Source organism: Grampus griseus, assembly GCF_964374135.1.
Source record: "Grampus griseus genome assembly, chromosome: 7".
NCBI classification, from domain to species: Eukaryota; Metazoa; Chordata; class Mammalia; order Artiodactyla; family Delphinidae; genus Grampus; species Grampus griseus.
In genome coordinates this window covers 62,735,249-62,749,548 of record NC_139001.1, presented here as the reverse complement: position 1 = coordinate 62,749,548, position 14,300 = coordinate 62,735,249, and the positions used below count along the sequence as shown (strand labels likewise).

Genomic DNA, 14,300 nt, shown 5'->3' with positions numbered 1-14,300 from the left:
CTTTTCTCAGGAAAAAAAAAAAAAGTTTTCTTTTCCTTTGCCAAATTTTTAACTTTTTCGTTTTGAATTAATTTCAAACTTATGGAAAAGTTGAAAGAATAGTACAACCCAGAATCCCCAGATATTGACACTGTACCACATTTACACTCTTATTCTCTCCTTAGAGAACAAATGTGTTCTTAGTATATTTGTTTATATACATATTCTTATTATTTCCTAAACTGTTTGAGAGTAAGTTGAAGACATGGTGCTACTTAATCTTTAAATACTTCTGTGTGTATTTCCTAAAAAGCAGGACATTTTCTATATAATCATAGTAAATTATCAAAATTGAGAAATTGATATTCATGCAGTATTATTTATCAGAGCTTACTCAAATTTCACTTGTCAACCTAAAAATGTTCTTTTTGACAAAAGACAAAAATGATTTTCTGGTGCACGATCACAAGTTGCATGGGGTTGTCACTCCTATTTAGTCTCCATTAATCAGGAACAGTCTTCAGTCCTTCTTTTCCTTCATTCATGCCTTTGACTTTTTTGAAGAGTACAGGCCATACATTGTGTGGAATTGAAAGATGTGCCTTATGCATGATTAGCTTTCAGTTATGCACAGAAGTGCTGCTGTGTCCTTCTCAGTGGCTATACCAGGAGGGACATGATGTTGGTTTGTCCCATAACTAGTAGTGTTCATTTCTATCACTTGGTTAAAGTGGTATCTGTCAGGTTTCTCCACTGTGAAATTACTATTGCTCTCTTTTTAATTAGTACAAATCTTACGCAGAGATTCTTTGAGATTCTATGGTTATTGTTTCTCGTCAGAATTTCACCCACTAGTTTAAAATTGCCTGGAACAATTGTCACTATGTCAGTTGCCAAATGATGATTTGCTAATTCCATCATTCGTTTTCTACTTATTAACTGGCATATTAATTCTCCTATAAAATGAGGCAGGTAATGTGCCCTCTCTAACTGAGAATGCTGTTAAGAGGATCAAATGAGACCTATATGTAACTACAGTGCAGAATGCTTCATAAATGTAAGCCATTGTTTTACTATTGCTCACCTTATGCCTGCCATCGGCCAAACACAACGACACAGAAAATTTCCACTCTCTGCTCTAGGGCACGTTAAACCCCATGAGTATTTGCATTTTTCACAAAATTCCCTTGGGAGTTCGGATTGCAATAAAGGCTACAGAATCTATTCAGGGAATATAGTCAACATTTCATTATTTGACAATTATTTATCAAGACCAGGACTTGAACAAAACACTATACTAATTGAATGTATAAACATGAAATTTCCTCAAAATGTCTAAATATGAAATTTTGCAAGAGTTGGTTACACCACCCCACCCCTCAAAATTATATATTTTTAATGTATTTATGTATTTGAGAAGGGGAAATCCTGCTACATGGACATGATTTGCAACAATGAATAACTCCTACAGAGGGAAGATTTGGAGAAACTATACCAAATTTTTACGCCACGATAGTCTAAAAACCTGACTGCTTTAGAAATAGTCACAGCTATATCACAAGAATCAACTAGTTTGCACAAACCTACCATTTACCTCTGACTTATGTTTATCAGGTAGTAATTCTTTTACTATTTTTTTCTTTCTTTAGCTATAGATCTTTTGGCAGGAAAAAAAGATGAAAGCAGAGCCCAAATTTTCCATGATAAGTGAAGATATATTACACTATTTTTTATCTGAAACAATATGTTCCTTATAAAGCAACAGAAATAAAAGTGTGTGTATGTGTGCACATGAGTGTGTGTGTGTACCATTCTATCTGTATGTATGTTTGTATTCCTTATTAAGGAAAGACATATTTGCATATATATGCAGGAAATAAATGTCTTATCAATCCAATGACCTGTGTCAACTTTGCCATTACTTTTTCTACTACTTGGCTAGTTTTTGCATTACTTTAGAGGAGTGTTTTAGCACTTAAATGGCCATCTTCTCAACCAAATAAGAGTTATTGTATTTTTAACTATCTATTTATCCACTCAAATGCATTAAGATATCTTAAGTTCATCACTCCCGGGTTATAATGCCTTAATGGTTCTAACTTGAGTTTTCTTTCTAATTTTGAACACTCAGGACGCCATCTTCTTTTACTGTTCAAGAAAGAAGTGTCTCTGTCATACACGGGGGGGAAATGCTCTTTTGGGTGTTAGCCCTCCTGATCCTTTGTGGTTTTCTATGGCATTATAAAGGACAGCTAAAGATCACAGACATCACTGATAAGTACATTTTCATCACCGGGTGTGACACTGGCTTTGGAAACTTGGCAGCCAGAACTTTTGATAAAAAAGGATTTCATGTAATTGCTGCCTGTCTGACTAAATCAGGATCAACAGCTTTGAAGGAAGAAACCTCAGAAAGGCTCCAAACGGTGCTTCTGGATGTAACTGACCCAGAAAGTGTCAAGAGGACTGCCCAGTGGGTGAAAAACCAAGCAGGGGAAAAAGGTGAGTGATGTGGGGATGGGAAGAATGAAAGGGGTGTTGAGAAGTTACCAAAGCTAAATAAAATGTGTTCTGATTTTAAATAGTTCCTCCAAAAAAATGTTTCCTAAATACCAGCTGTGTACTGGAGAAGATTGGAGAAATTTTAGAATAACCCTCTGAGTAGTTCTAAGTTGCAAGCTCTCTACATGCATGAGAGACACAGGCCACGTTATCCTAAGTCCCAGTGGGTGAATTTAGAACTGAGATAGAGGTATTAACTTTTCCTGGTCTTTTCCTGTGAACTGTTACTCTAGCCCCCTGCACAGCAAAGAACTTGGGGCTAAAAGCCACAGGAGATCATGGGGGCAATCTCCAAATTGTCAGCTGGATTGGGACCCACTTCTCACTACAAAATGGTTCCAGAGCTCACACATTTTCACTGGGAAAGGAAGAAAATGGTCTGAGGATCTGAGCAAAGGTGTCTTAGATAGTCGTGATAGAGTAGTGAGTCACTGGACCTCATTCTGCCTTAGATTCTGCAAAGATGGCAGCATTCTGAACTAGAATACTTTTATTGGCTTGGATCAAGTTTGAAATATTCTCATGAATGAAGATATTTGAGTCCACAAAGGAAAAAACAAATGTATGTGATTTTTCTCTATCACATCTTCATCATATAGTTGAGACTCTGAAACTTTCAAAAACAATGGTTTGATGAGGCTCCAGTTATTTTTTAATGCTTGAATTCCAAACACCTTTAACAATATTAAATGCTCCCCACCATAAAATAAGCCAAGTGAATGACTGGATTTTTACCAAAAATAACTGGGAAATAGATCAATGTTGTTCTTTGTCTATAAAGAACTGTTTATAAATATTCTCTGGCTTTGCCATCTAGCACGGTAGGAAAAATCGACCAATTTACTCACATCTGAGATTAAAAAGCAAAAAGTCTCACTCAGACAGTATCAGTATTTGACATTCAGAAGCAGAAACAGAAGAATTGTGAGATTGGCTTCCAGTCACAGAACTTCAGCCATTTCAGTTTAGCCTCCCACCCTCTGTGCTCTCACTTCCCAAGACAGTAAAGCATTTCAAAGCAGGAAGGAGTATGACTAGGAGCAGGAAATGGCACCATCAGGTAAAGCAAGGGGCTGTATTTCCATCAAGGATGCCCATATAATGCCACCTTCTACCACTCCTCCTTCCCTTCCTCTCTGTTCTAGGTCTCTGGGGTCTGATCAACAATGCTGGTGTTCTTGGCGTGATGGCGCCCACCGACTGGCTGACAGTGGAGGACTACAGAGAACCTATTGAAGTGAACCTGTTTGGACTCATCAGTGTCACGTTAAATATGCTCCCCTTGGTCAAGAAAGCTCGAGGGAGGGTTATCAACGTCTCCAGCATTGGGGGTCGGCTTGCATTCAGCGGAGGGGGTTACGCTCCATCCAAGTATGCAGTAGAAGCCTTCAATGACAGCTTAAGGTAAAGCAAAGATGGGCATATTAGAAAATAATAGGTGCTAACATTCACTGAACATTTATTTATGTACCAGACACTATATGCTTGTCAACTTAATGAGACACTATCTTTTGGGGGAACACTGCACTGGGGATGGGTCTACCCAGATCCCTTCCCTGTTCTGCCACTAAACCAGCCCTCACGTCACCACCCTGAACTTCAGTTTCCTCATCTGCAAACTGAGAGGGTAGAACAACATGCTCTTTCCCATGCACCCCATTCCATGATTCCATGAAAAGATTCATAAGCAAACATTCTCCAAGTAAGCCTGGATTAAACATCTTCTATGGGCTCTTTTCACAGGCGGGACATGAAAGCTTTTGATGTGCACGTCGCATGCATTGAACCAGGATTGTTCAAAACGGAACTGTCAGATCCAGTAAAGACCACCGAAAGAAAACTCACCATTTGGAAGCATCTGCCTCCAGACATCAAACAACAATACGGAGAAGGCTACATCGAAAAAAGTGAGTTTCTGGGTGGACCCAGGGTTCTCTGGTATTCATTGTCCTAGACAGCTTGAAGGAGACTCAAACATAATTGAAAAAATAAGGTTCTCATGGTAATACACCAATAGAGATCTCAAATATGGATCAGGGATCCTTATTAATTCCAGTGTCATCTCTTGCTCCTCCAAGTGTTTATAAACACTTACTGAGCATTTACTAAGTGCCAAGTTCTATACTAAGTGCCTTATAAATTATATCATTTATTCCTCAAAAGAACTATAGTAGTGAGCAGAGGCTTGGAAAGGGGAAATGTCCTACCCAAGCTTATACAACTCCCCCAGGCCGTGCCTGAACTGGAGCCCACGGTCATCACCTCTACCCAAACCTCCTCTTTTTGGTAATCACCGACCACTCATTCAACATTGTTCAAGGATTTATGGAGGTTACAAAATATAAAGACTCAGACTTTGACCCTTAACTAGCTTACAAGCTAGTTGACAACAAAATGTAAGCAGATGAGACTGTACGACATGCAAGAAACTTGATCCTTTACTTCTGAGACACAACCTAACAGCCCAGAAGGGGTGCTAGATAGTATGCTGTCTAATTACCAAGAAATTCAGCACAGTATAAAAAGTACTGCTGGTTAAGAAGGCTTTATATGAAAGGTCAGGTTTGAATAAGCCTAAACAGGAAGAAATTATTTGGGTGGAAGTCTTCTGGAGCAGGAATGCATGGGAGATGGAGATGGAAGGAAAAGTAACATAAGTCAGACTGAGTCAGGGATAGAGGAATAATCATAAAGATTGGATAACAATGACTAACACACAGTGAACATTTACTATGTACTTGTCACCATTCTAAGTGCTTTACACAAACTCTTTCGTTTAAAATGCCCAAACAAACCCTCTGAATTTTATAGAAACAGAGACACAGGGATTTAACTTGCCCAAAGTGGCACAGCTAGTAAGTGGAAGAGCTAGATCTAAACCCAGACAGCCTGACTTCGCCATCTATTCTCGGGCCATGCACTGCAACAGCGAAGAGGCATTGAGGAACTGCTGGAACTTCCTGTATGAGGGACCCACCTCCACGTCAAACGTCATGGCCCTGTTAGTTTATTTGCCATTCCTCGAACACTTACTAAGCTCCTGCTTTGAGCCAAACAGGGCCCCACCTAATTTTGTGTCACTCTAACCCCAGCTGTGACCTTACCTCTTCATCAGCAGGCTTGGTAAGACAGCCAACTGTGGCAAGGTTCAAGGTCAGGAGTTTTCAAGGTGGAGCCAAGAGCCTAGTCAGATCCGCCTGGGGAAGTTTGTAGACTGAGTTCCCCAGCCACCTCACCACACACACACACACACACACACACACACACACACACACACACACGTGTCAACTAGAACATCTGGTTTGACAAACCTCCCAGTGCTGATATGTCACTATGTGTAGGGTTACAACCACTGCCATTAAACTCTGTTTCTCACTCACGTACCGCCTCTGAAGGTTCTAAGTAAGTTCAGAAACAAAATCCCTCATTGAAAAGAGCTTTCCCTGTTTGATGTTGACGTTGATACTTTCTAAGTGCCTGTGAATATATCATCAACTTCCATCTCAAAATTATTTTTGACTTGGCCCCTGGGTCAGGTGTCCTTTCTCAGAATTCCCAAAGGCTTAGAGCCCTATTTTGTCCTGGGTGCTCATTAGAGTTTTCTGAGCCAGGACCTCAAGATCAGCCAGACTCAGTTCCAAAGTAGACCACAAATTTAAGCTCACCTTGCTTCATTGCGCAAGGTGGAGTAGTAGGAGTTTAAAATTGACTAAGACTTACGAGCTAGCCTCAATTAGACTCTTTGAACAACTTTTGGCTACTGGCCCTGAAGTAGAAAGAAAGATTTAACACAATAGATTTTCCCTTGAGAAGACACAACGCAAGGTATGTTTTAAGAGCTTAGGAGGAATTCTCCAAGCCATCACCACTCCCTTGATAAAATACCTGCCTCTTTAAAGGTATCTTAGCTCGGGACTTCCCTGGTGGCGCAGTGGTTAAGAATCTGCCTGCCAGTGCAGGGGACATGGGTTTGAGCCCTGGTCTGGGAAGATCCCACATGCCGCGGAGCAACTAAGCCCGTGTGCCATAACTACTGAGGCTGCGCTCTAGAGCCGCAAGCCACAACTACTGAGCCCGTGTGCCACAGCTACTGAGTCCGCGTGCTGCTCTAGCTCACGCCCCTAGAGCCTATGCTCCACAATAAGAGAAGCCACCGCAATGAGAGCACGTGCACCACAACAAAGAGTAGCCCCCGCTTGCCACAAATAGAGAAAGCCCGTGCACAGCAACGAAGACCCAATGTAGCCAAAAATAAATAAATAAATTTATTTTTTTAAAAAAGTATCTTAGCTCGTTACTCAAACACTTCATTTACCTGAGAAGCAGGATACCTTTAGCTTCCTAAGTCAGGACTTTGGGAGATAATTCTCTCTTTATTCACTGACTTATAGAGGCACATGTTATATGAGTGTATGCACACACAGGCGCAAGCACTTGTGAACACTCACATTTCCTATAAACTTAGTACTCCTGTAAAACAAATACGGAATCAAACTACTAACTTCCTGGGTTCAGGAGCCTCCGAGACTTTGTGAAGTATCTTTCCTACATTGGTTTAAAGTAGCACTTCTCAAAGTTTGGTCCGTGGACCAGCACCATCAGCATCAGCTGGAAACTTGATAGAAGTGCAAATTCTTGGGCTCCACTTCACACTCACTGAGTCAGAAACTAGAGGTGGGACCTGGCTTTTAACAAGCCCTCTAGGAGATTCTGCTTCTCACTCAAGTTTGAGAGCCAGTGGTCTAAAGAAATCACTGTTGCATCCTTTTCTGAGGAATAGATAGAAACCCATCACAAGGGGACCCAGTTATAATGGCAAATTCAAAATAAATTCCCTCACTGCATCCTCTCCTTTGCAACCTAGGCTCACACTCCCCTATTCCTCTTCTTCCACAGAGCAAATGTACTTTTGTCTCTTTTTACAGGTCTAGACAAACTGAAAGGCTCTACATCCCTTGTGAACATGGACCTCTCCCTGGTGGTGGAATGCATGGACCACGCTCTCACAAGTCTCTTCCCTAAAACCCATTATGCTGCTGGAAAAGATGCCAAAACTTTCTGGATTCCTCTGTCTCACATGCCAGCAGTTTTGCAAGACTTTTTATTGTTGAAACAGAAAGTAAAGCTGGCTAATCCCAAGGCAGTGGGACTCAGCTGACCACAAAAGCCTGCCCCAGGCTATGAGATTGGCTGATTCCAAAGACACATCTCCTTCTCCATCTCATTCTTTAACTAATCCAACCTGGACTCATTTAGATGATGCTTCTGTTGGTAAAAGAAGAGATCCCACCATCACTGATGATGTCCCAGGGTCCCTTTTGAAACTTTATTTGAAAAGATGGACAGGTATGACACCTGCCCGACATTTAGGCTTTGCCTGCTTGGTATGATGTAAGGAAAATGGGAAGGCTTTCCCATCCAAAATGATCTCCACGCCTTGCCTGCCCCATGCTTCTAGTCCACAGCACTTAAAAGTAATTCCTGAATGTTAAATATTTGTCCCTTATCAAAACATTGAGAGATAAGTAGAATACTTTCATAAGTGGATTAGGTGTGTTATCTTGTTGAGAGTAAGGTTAGGAATAAGGATTAGAACTCAGTTCTGTGAGCCTTGACGGAGGCAAGAAAAGGAAGGGTAATGAAGCATTATGGAACTGGTATAAGCTAAGGGGCAGCAGAAAAGTACTAGGTAAGACTACAAGTAGGAGGGAAGGAAAAGGAGAAAAGGAACAGGAGGACTGAAAACAAGAAACAAGTGTAAAAGTAGAGGTAGGGAGATTCCAAGACAAGCCTGCCTATCCTAGCGGGAACTACAGAGGACGGACAGCTTCTTCAAGGCCACTGTGAACATTGATGCCCATACAGCTCTCTGTGGAAAGATGGTAACAACAGAGGAACCAGTCATTCCAAAAGAATAAAAATGTAGAGCATGTGTGTCTATTCTGGTTTATTGTAAATATAACAAGACATAGACTATCTGATACAATTACACCTGAGATGGTTGGAAATCCAATATTTGAAGGGGTCTCTGAAGCCACATGAAAATACAGAGCTAAATTCAAAGACTCTCTTTCACCTACAGTTACAGTGAGAGCAGGTCTGCTCCTGGCTCATATCGTGGTTCTAAATTGGGTTGACTCTGGACCCACCCCCCATCCAAAAGAAACAGCTACCTAAACAGATGCTTGCCCAAACCCCAGTGCCCAGCCCAGTATCACTCACAGAGTTTGGCTGAATATCTACATGAAAAGCCCGAATTGTCAAAATTTAACATTTGTTGCAGATTAATGTAGGATGAAACAGCGGGAGAAATTATCTAGTGTGCATATTTGTGTGTACGCGCACACTGAACTTACAGTGAAGAAACTATTTAATGTCTGCTGCTTGAAACCATGTCACTTAGAAGATATCAGTAATTCAATTCATTTACACTCACCTTTCAGGAAACATCTGCCTATGAGGTAGTTTCCTCCTTTCACATTTGCAACATACTGATGACTTTGCAAAATCAAATTTCCAATGGTGCCAGGTCCACCTGAACATATATTTCATTATTTTGAGAGTAGATACTCTCATCCTTTTTGCATGAAAATAAAGAAAATCACAGCAAGAATCAGACAGAAAAATTCTCGGGCAAAGTTATCTCAACTATCATCACTACCTACTTATGAACTCATCTCCATCTTGGTCCTAGCCCCAGAGACCGTCCACCTATAGATTCCTGATTTCTTCTGGTTGCAACGAACCACCTATGGGTTAGGTGACTGTCACTCGGCTTGTCCTTGGAGCTGAAGTTCATCCACATTGTTTGCTGGGGCTCCTCTTTCTCACCTTGAATTCCTAGATCTTGGCTTCATTTCATTGCTTTAAAAACATCTAGCCTGTTGCTCCCTGACCTTCTGGCCCTCCAGGGCTTTAGAATCTGCAGGAACCTCCTTTGCTGAACTTTCCACCGTGTCGTTGGGCTTACCTAATGGTATTATTTCCTTTGTTTCACCTAGACCTGAGTTCTTTACTCATTTCTCCAAGTAGCTACAATTGGTAACTCCCTGTTTCACCAAACCAAAAAAATGCTGTACTTAAGTGAATGCTCTCAAATATGATATCACCTTAAAATGAAACCAAATATATTCATCCAAGCAACTTCTAAAGTTTTTCAACTAAATGAGAAGGTGGGGGCATTTAGAGTATAAAGGCATAGTCTCAACAAAAGCACAAGACCTGGGGGGGAGGGAGGGACTCAGGGGGGAGGGACATGGGAAGGTTACGGCACCAGGAGTCTGAACTATGGGTTCCTAGACGTCTCTCCATCGCACCATCACTTCTCATATTCTCTGTGCTCTTGGGGAAATACATTTTTATCAATAATATTTTGGTGGACATATGTGCTGGGCTTTCTGCTAAGCACTGGCCTACAGTCAGGAACAAAATGTATATGGTCCCTTCCTTCACAGAGCTTAAGGTAATCCAAAGGCTGAGGCTGCCACTCAGGATGCCTTAGAGGAGCTTCTCCAGGAATCTGTGGTCAAAATGAATTGAGACGTCGTCTTCTGCCACATTGAGCTTGGGAGGTCCTTCCCCACTTAGTTTGGAGGGACCAGGAGAACTTCCCAGATGTTCCCTCTGGTCCGATCTAAAAATCCAGCTGTGTCCGATATAGCTCTATCTGAACAATATATTCAAATCTGGAGTTTCTATCTCCCTCGCCCCACCTACCCTTTCCCAGTCCAGCACCAACTACTGTCAATTTTATCTCCTGAGGAGACCTCAAGTCCATCTACTTCTCTTCATGTCCAGCGCAACCATCTGTTCAAGCTTCCATCATCTCTTATCTCAACTATAGCATATTTACCCTGTGTAGCTTCAATGATTTCTCCTCACTGCAGTCAGATTGTTCAAAATTAAAATCTGATCATGCTGGTCTTCTCCCCACCTCCACTTTCCTAAACCCTTCAGTATGTTCCCATTGCACTTTGACTGGATTAAAATGCATAACATAAACCACACTGTCCTGGCATGCCTCATGAGCCTCATTTTAGGCTACTATTCTCATTTTGCCATCTCAGGGCCTTTGACCATGCTTCTCCCTAGAACGTTCCGATTTTACCTGCTTATCTAGTTTCCTCATCCTACGATCTCAGCCCCTTCCTCAGGGAAGCAAGTACAATTCCAAAATCTGACCACCATCTTTTCATCCCAACTAGGTTCCCATCTTATACATTCTCACAGCATCCTATAATTTACTTCAGGGCACTTATCACAGTCTGTATTATGTATTTGTGTGGCTGGTAAGTTAGTTAATATTGGTTTTCCCTATCAATTTTTTTTCTTAACTTTTCATTGACATTGGCAAATTAAAATAGAATAAATTAACAAGTTGTTTTTTTGTTTGTTTGTTTGTTTGTTTTGCGGTACGCGGGCCTCTCACTGCTGTGGCCTCTCCCGTTGCAGAGCACAGGCTCCGGACGCACAGGCTCAGCGGCCATGGCTCACGGGCCCAGCCGCTCCGCGGCATGTGGGATCCTCCCGGACCGGGGCACGAACCCGTGTCCCCTGCATCGGCAGGCGGGCTCTCAACCACTGCGCCACCAGGGAAGCCCTAACAAGTATTTTTTCAAAAAAATGTTTTGTACAAAAATACTGTCAAATTTTCCTAAAAGGTTTTCAACACAGTAGTATCTTTTCATGTACTGAATATAACTATTAGCACGGTGTCAAAAATGTTGAAGAGAGAAACAAAATAAAAATCTGTGAAATGTTTGCCACTGATGACATTCCACACCCTATTATTGTCTGTACGTATGGGGGAGGGGGACAGCAACCTTGAGAGTGAACAGTATGACTCTCCCTATCAAATTTTAAGTTCCATGAAATCAGGAACCATGATGATTTGCTTATCTTTGTATTCCCTTGCCTAGCACATTACTGGCACATAGACCAGTGTTGAATAAATATTTGTGGAATAAATTCAGAAATCAGCCTGTATTAGCCGTTCTGACTAAGGCGCCGTCTATCACTTAAGATCAAGTTTGCCAGCCCCATTACTTGTGCTATCAGTGTGTCAGTTCAACAAAATCCTGTAACTTCCTTAAGCCTTTGAGTACTTCCACAAGGGCTCCCTACCTCTGGTTCTGCTATCAGCATTCCCTCAGAGATTAGTCAGTGTTGCCATAGTGATTTCCCATGACCTGTTGATCCAAAGATACTGTGAAGGAGCCTGCGTCTATGTTGAGACTTCCTGGGTCCGGCGGTCACAGAAAAAGAGAACATTAGAAATCATTTTGTCCACGAAATTCCCTGGCAGTCCAGGGGTTAGGACTGCGTGTTTTCACTGCAGAGGGCCCGGGTTCAATCCCTGGTCAGGGAACTAAGATCCTGCAAGCCGCATGATGTGGCAAAAAAAAAAAAAATCATTTTGTCCATTTCTCTGACTGTAGGCAGGACATGTCCATGCCATCCAGGCTGAAGAGAATCTCTTCTATTTAAAATCTCTCCAGAAACTCCATAACTTCTGTGGGAAACCCAGCCCAGCATTTAATGAGGAAAACTTTCAGGAGCTTCTAAGAAAAGTGATCAATTTTGGCTCTTCTCCACCCTATTAATCCCAATAATTCTCAAGAACACAAGAGATAACAGTACCATCGGTGTGGAGGAAAGAGCTAAACATTCGTAAAATGAAAAGCTTTTTAATATTTACAAATTATTTGTGACAACTTAATCTTTGCCGCAGTTTATAAGGATAATACTGGCCAACAGTTTCATGAATTTTTGCATGTTGAAAAATAAGACAATTCTGTTGATACTCAATTCAGACATTCTTCCTCAACTCTGTGACTCATTTTTTAAAAAAACAATATGAGTAATATCCATTCTTCTATATGAGGCATTAAAATAGCCAGGGCTCTAATGCAGATTCTGGTTTAGCAAAGTTTCCAAGCTCTTTCTGCACACAGTACCTGCCTACGAAAAAACCAGATCACAGCTCTTACCTAATTCATTCCTGGAAATAAATAACACTCCAGCCTGAAACAGGTCATGCAAAGCAACATAACATTCTGTCACATTCTACACCAGCAACTGCCCTGAACAGTTCCATTTGAGTTCCTTTTGAGAAACTGGAGATGGAAAGCATTCTGCTATAGACAGATAGCTTAAGCCCTGACAAAAACCATCCAGTCCCATGCCTAGGTAAAATATTTACTCTCAGCCCTGTGGGTCTGTTTTTTCCTCCTAGATATGACAACTAGAACTTGAGCATGATGCCACCCAATTAATGATGGTACCTTTGTTATGGATCAAGTAATCCAAGCAACCTGGCTTCTCACAGGTATAATAAGAAAAATATAGTAATGGTTATTCAACACTCAGTACATGTCAGGTTCTTAATGCATTTGTACATTGCATGAATGATTTTACCTAACCCTTATCGTATCTTAGGTATGGGGGCTTTTTGCTTTTCGTTTATCTTTAATGTGGTAGGAACACAACATTAAATCCACCCTCTTAACAAAGGAAGTGTACAATACGATATTGTAAACTATAGGTACAGTATTGTACAAAAGATCTCAGGAACTCAATCATCTTGCATAAATGAAATTTTACACCAGTTGAACAGCAGCTCCCCTTTTTCGTTTCCCCCCAGTCCCTGGCAACTACCATTCTACCCCCTGCTTCTATGAGTTTGACTATTTTACATGCCTGATATAAGTGGTAACATGCAATATTTGTCTTTCCGTGACTGGTTTCTTACTTTTTTAATATATTTATTTATTTATATTTATTTGTTTGTTTGTTTGCACCGGGTCTTAGTTGTGGCAGGTGGGCTCCTTAGTTGTGGCATGAGAACTCTTAGTTGCAGCATGCATGTGGGATATAGTTCCCTGACCAGGGATCAAACCCAGGCCCCCTGCATTGGGAGCATGGAGTCTTCCACTGCTCCACCAGGGAAGTCCCTGTGACTGGTTTATTCCACTTAGCATAATGTCTTTTAGGTTCATCCATGTTGAGGCATATAGATGGATTTCCTTCTTTGTTAAGGCTGAGTAATATTCCAGTGTATGTATATACCACATTTTCTTAATCCATTCATCTGTTGCTCAACATTTAGATTGTTTCCATATTTTGGTTATTTTGAATAGTGCTACTATAAACATGGAAGTGCAAGTGTCTCTTTGTGATTCTGATTTCAATTCTTTTGGATAAATGCCCAGAAGTGGGATTTGCTGGATCATATGGTATTTCTATTTTTAATTTTTTAAGGAACCTCCTTAATGTTTTCCATAGCAACTCCACCATTTTACATTCCCATCAACTATGCTTAAGCGTTCCAGTTTCTCTACATCCTCACCAACACTTATCTTTTGTTTTCTTGATAATAGCCATCCTAACAGGTGTAAGGTGATACTTCATTGTGGTTTTGATTTGCATTATTTGATGATTAGTGATTAGTGATATTGAGCATCTTTTCATGTACCTGTTGGGCATCTGCATATCTTCTTTGAAGAAGAGTCTATTCAAGTCCTTTCCCCATTTTTTAATCAGCTTATTTGGTTTTTTGCTATTAAGTTGGAGTAGTTCCTTATATATTTTGGATATTAGGTGTGCTTTTTAGAGACAGAGAAATGAAGTCACAGAGAGGTGAACAATTTGCCCAAGTATGGGCCAGGGTTCAAACCCAAGCAGGCTAATGCCAGAACTCACACTCAGAACCACTGTTGTATATAGAAATTGAGTCTTACAGAGTATTTTTCTAAACTTCA

At 40.9% G+C, this 14,300-nt stretch overlaps 1 protein-coding gene across 1 annotated transcript; it reads left to right on the top strand.

Moving 5' to 3' along the window:
• The first annotated feature begins 2,153 nt into the window (after positions 1 to 2,153).
• DHRS9 (dehydrogenase/reductase 9) lies at positions 2,154 to 7,875 on the top strand. The gene is made up of 4 exons (XM_082658893.1): positions 2,154 to 2,481; positions 3,687 to 3,945; positions 4,285 to 4,448; positions 7,467 to 7,875. Exons 1-4 carry the CDS (start codon positions 2,169 to 2,171, stop codon positions 7,697 to 7,699), a joined length of 969 nt encoding a protein of 322 aa, XP_082515019.1. The 5' UTR covers positions 2,154 to 2,168; the 3' UTR covers positions 7,700 to 7,875.
• The last annotated feature ends 6,425 nt before the right edge of the window (positions 7,876 to 14,300 follow it).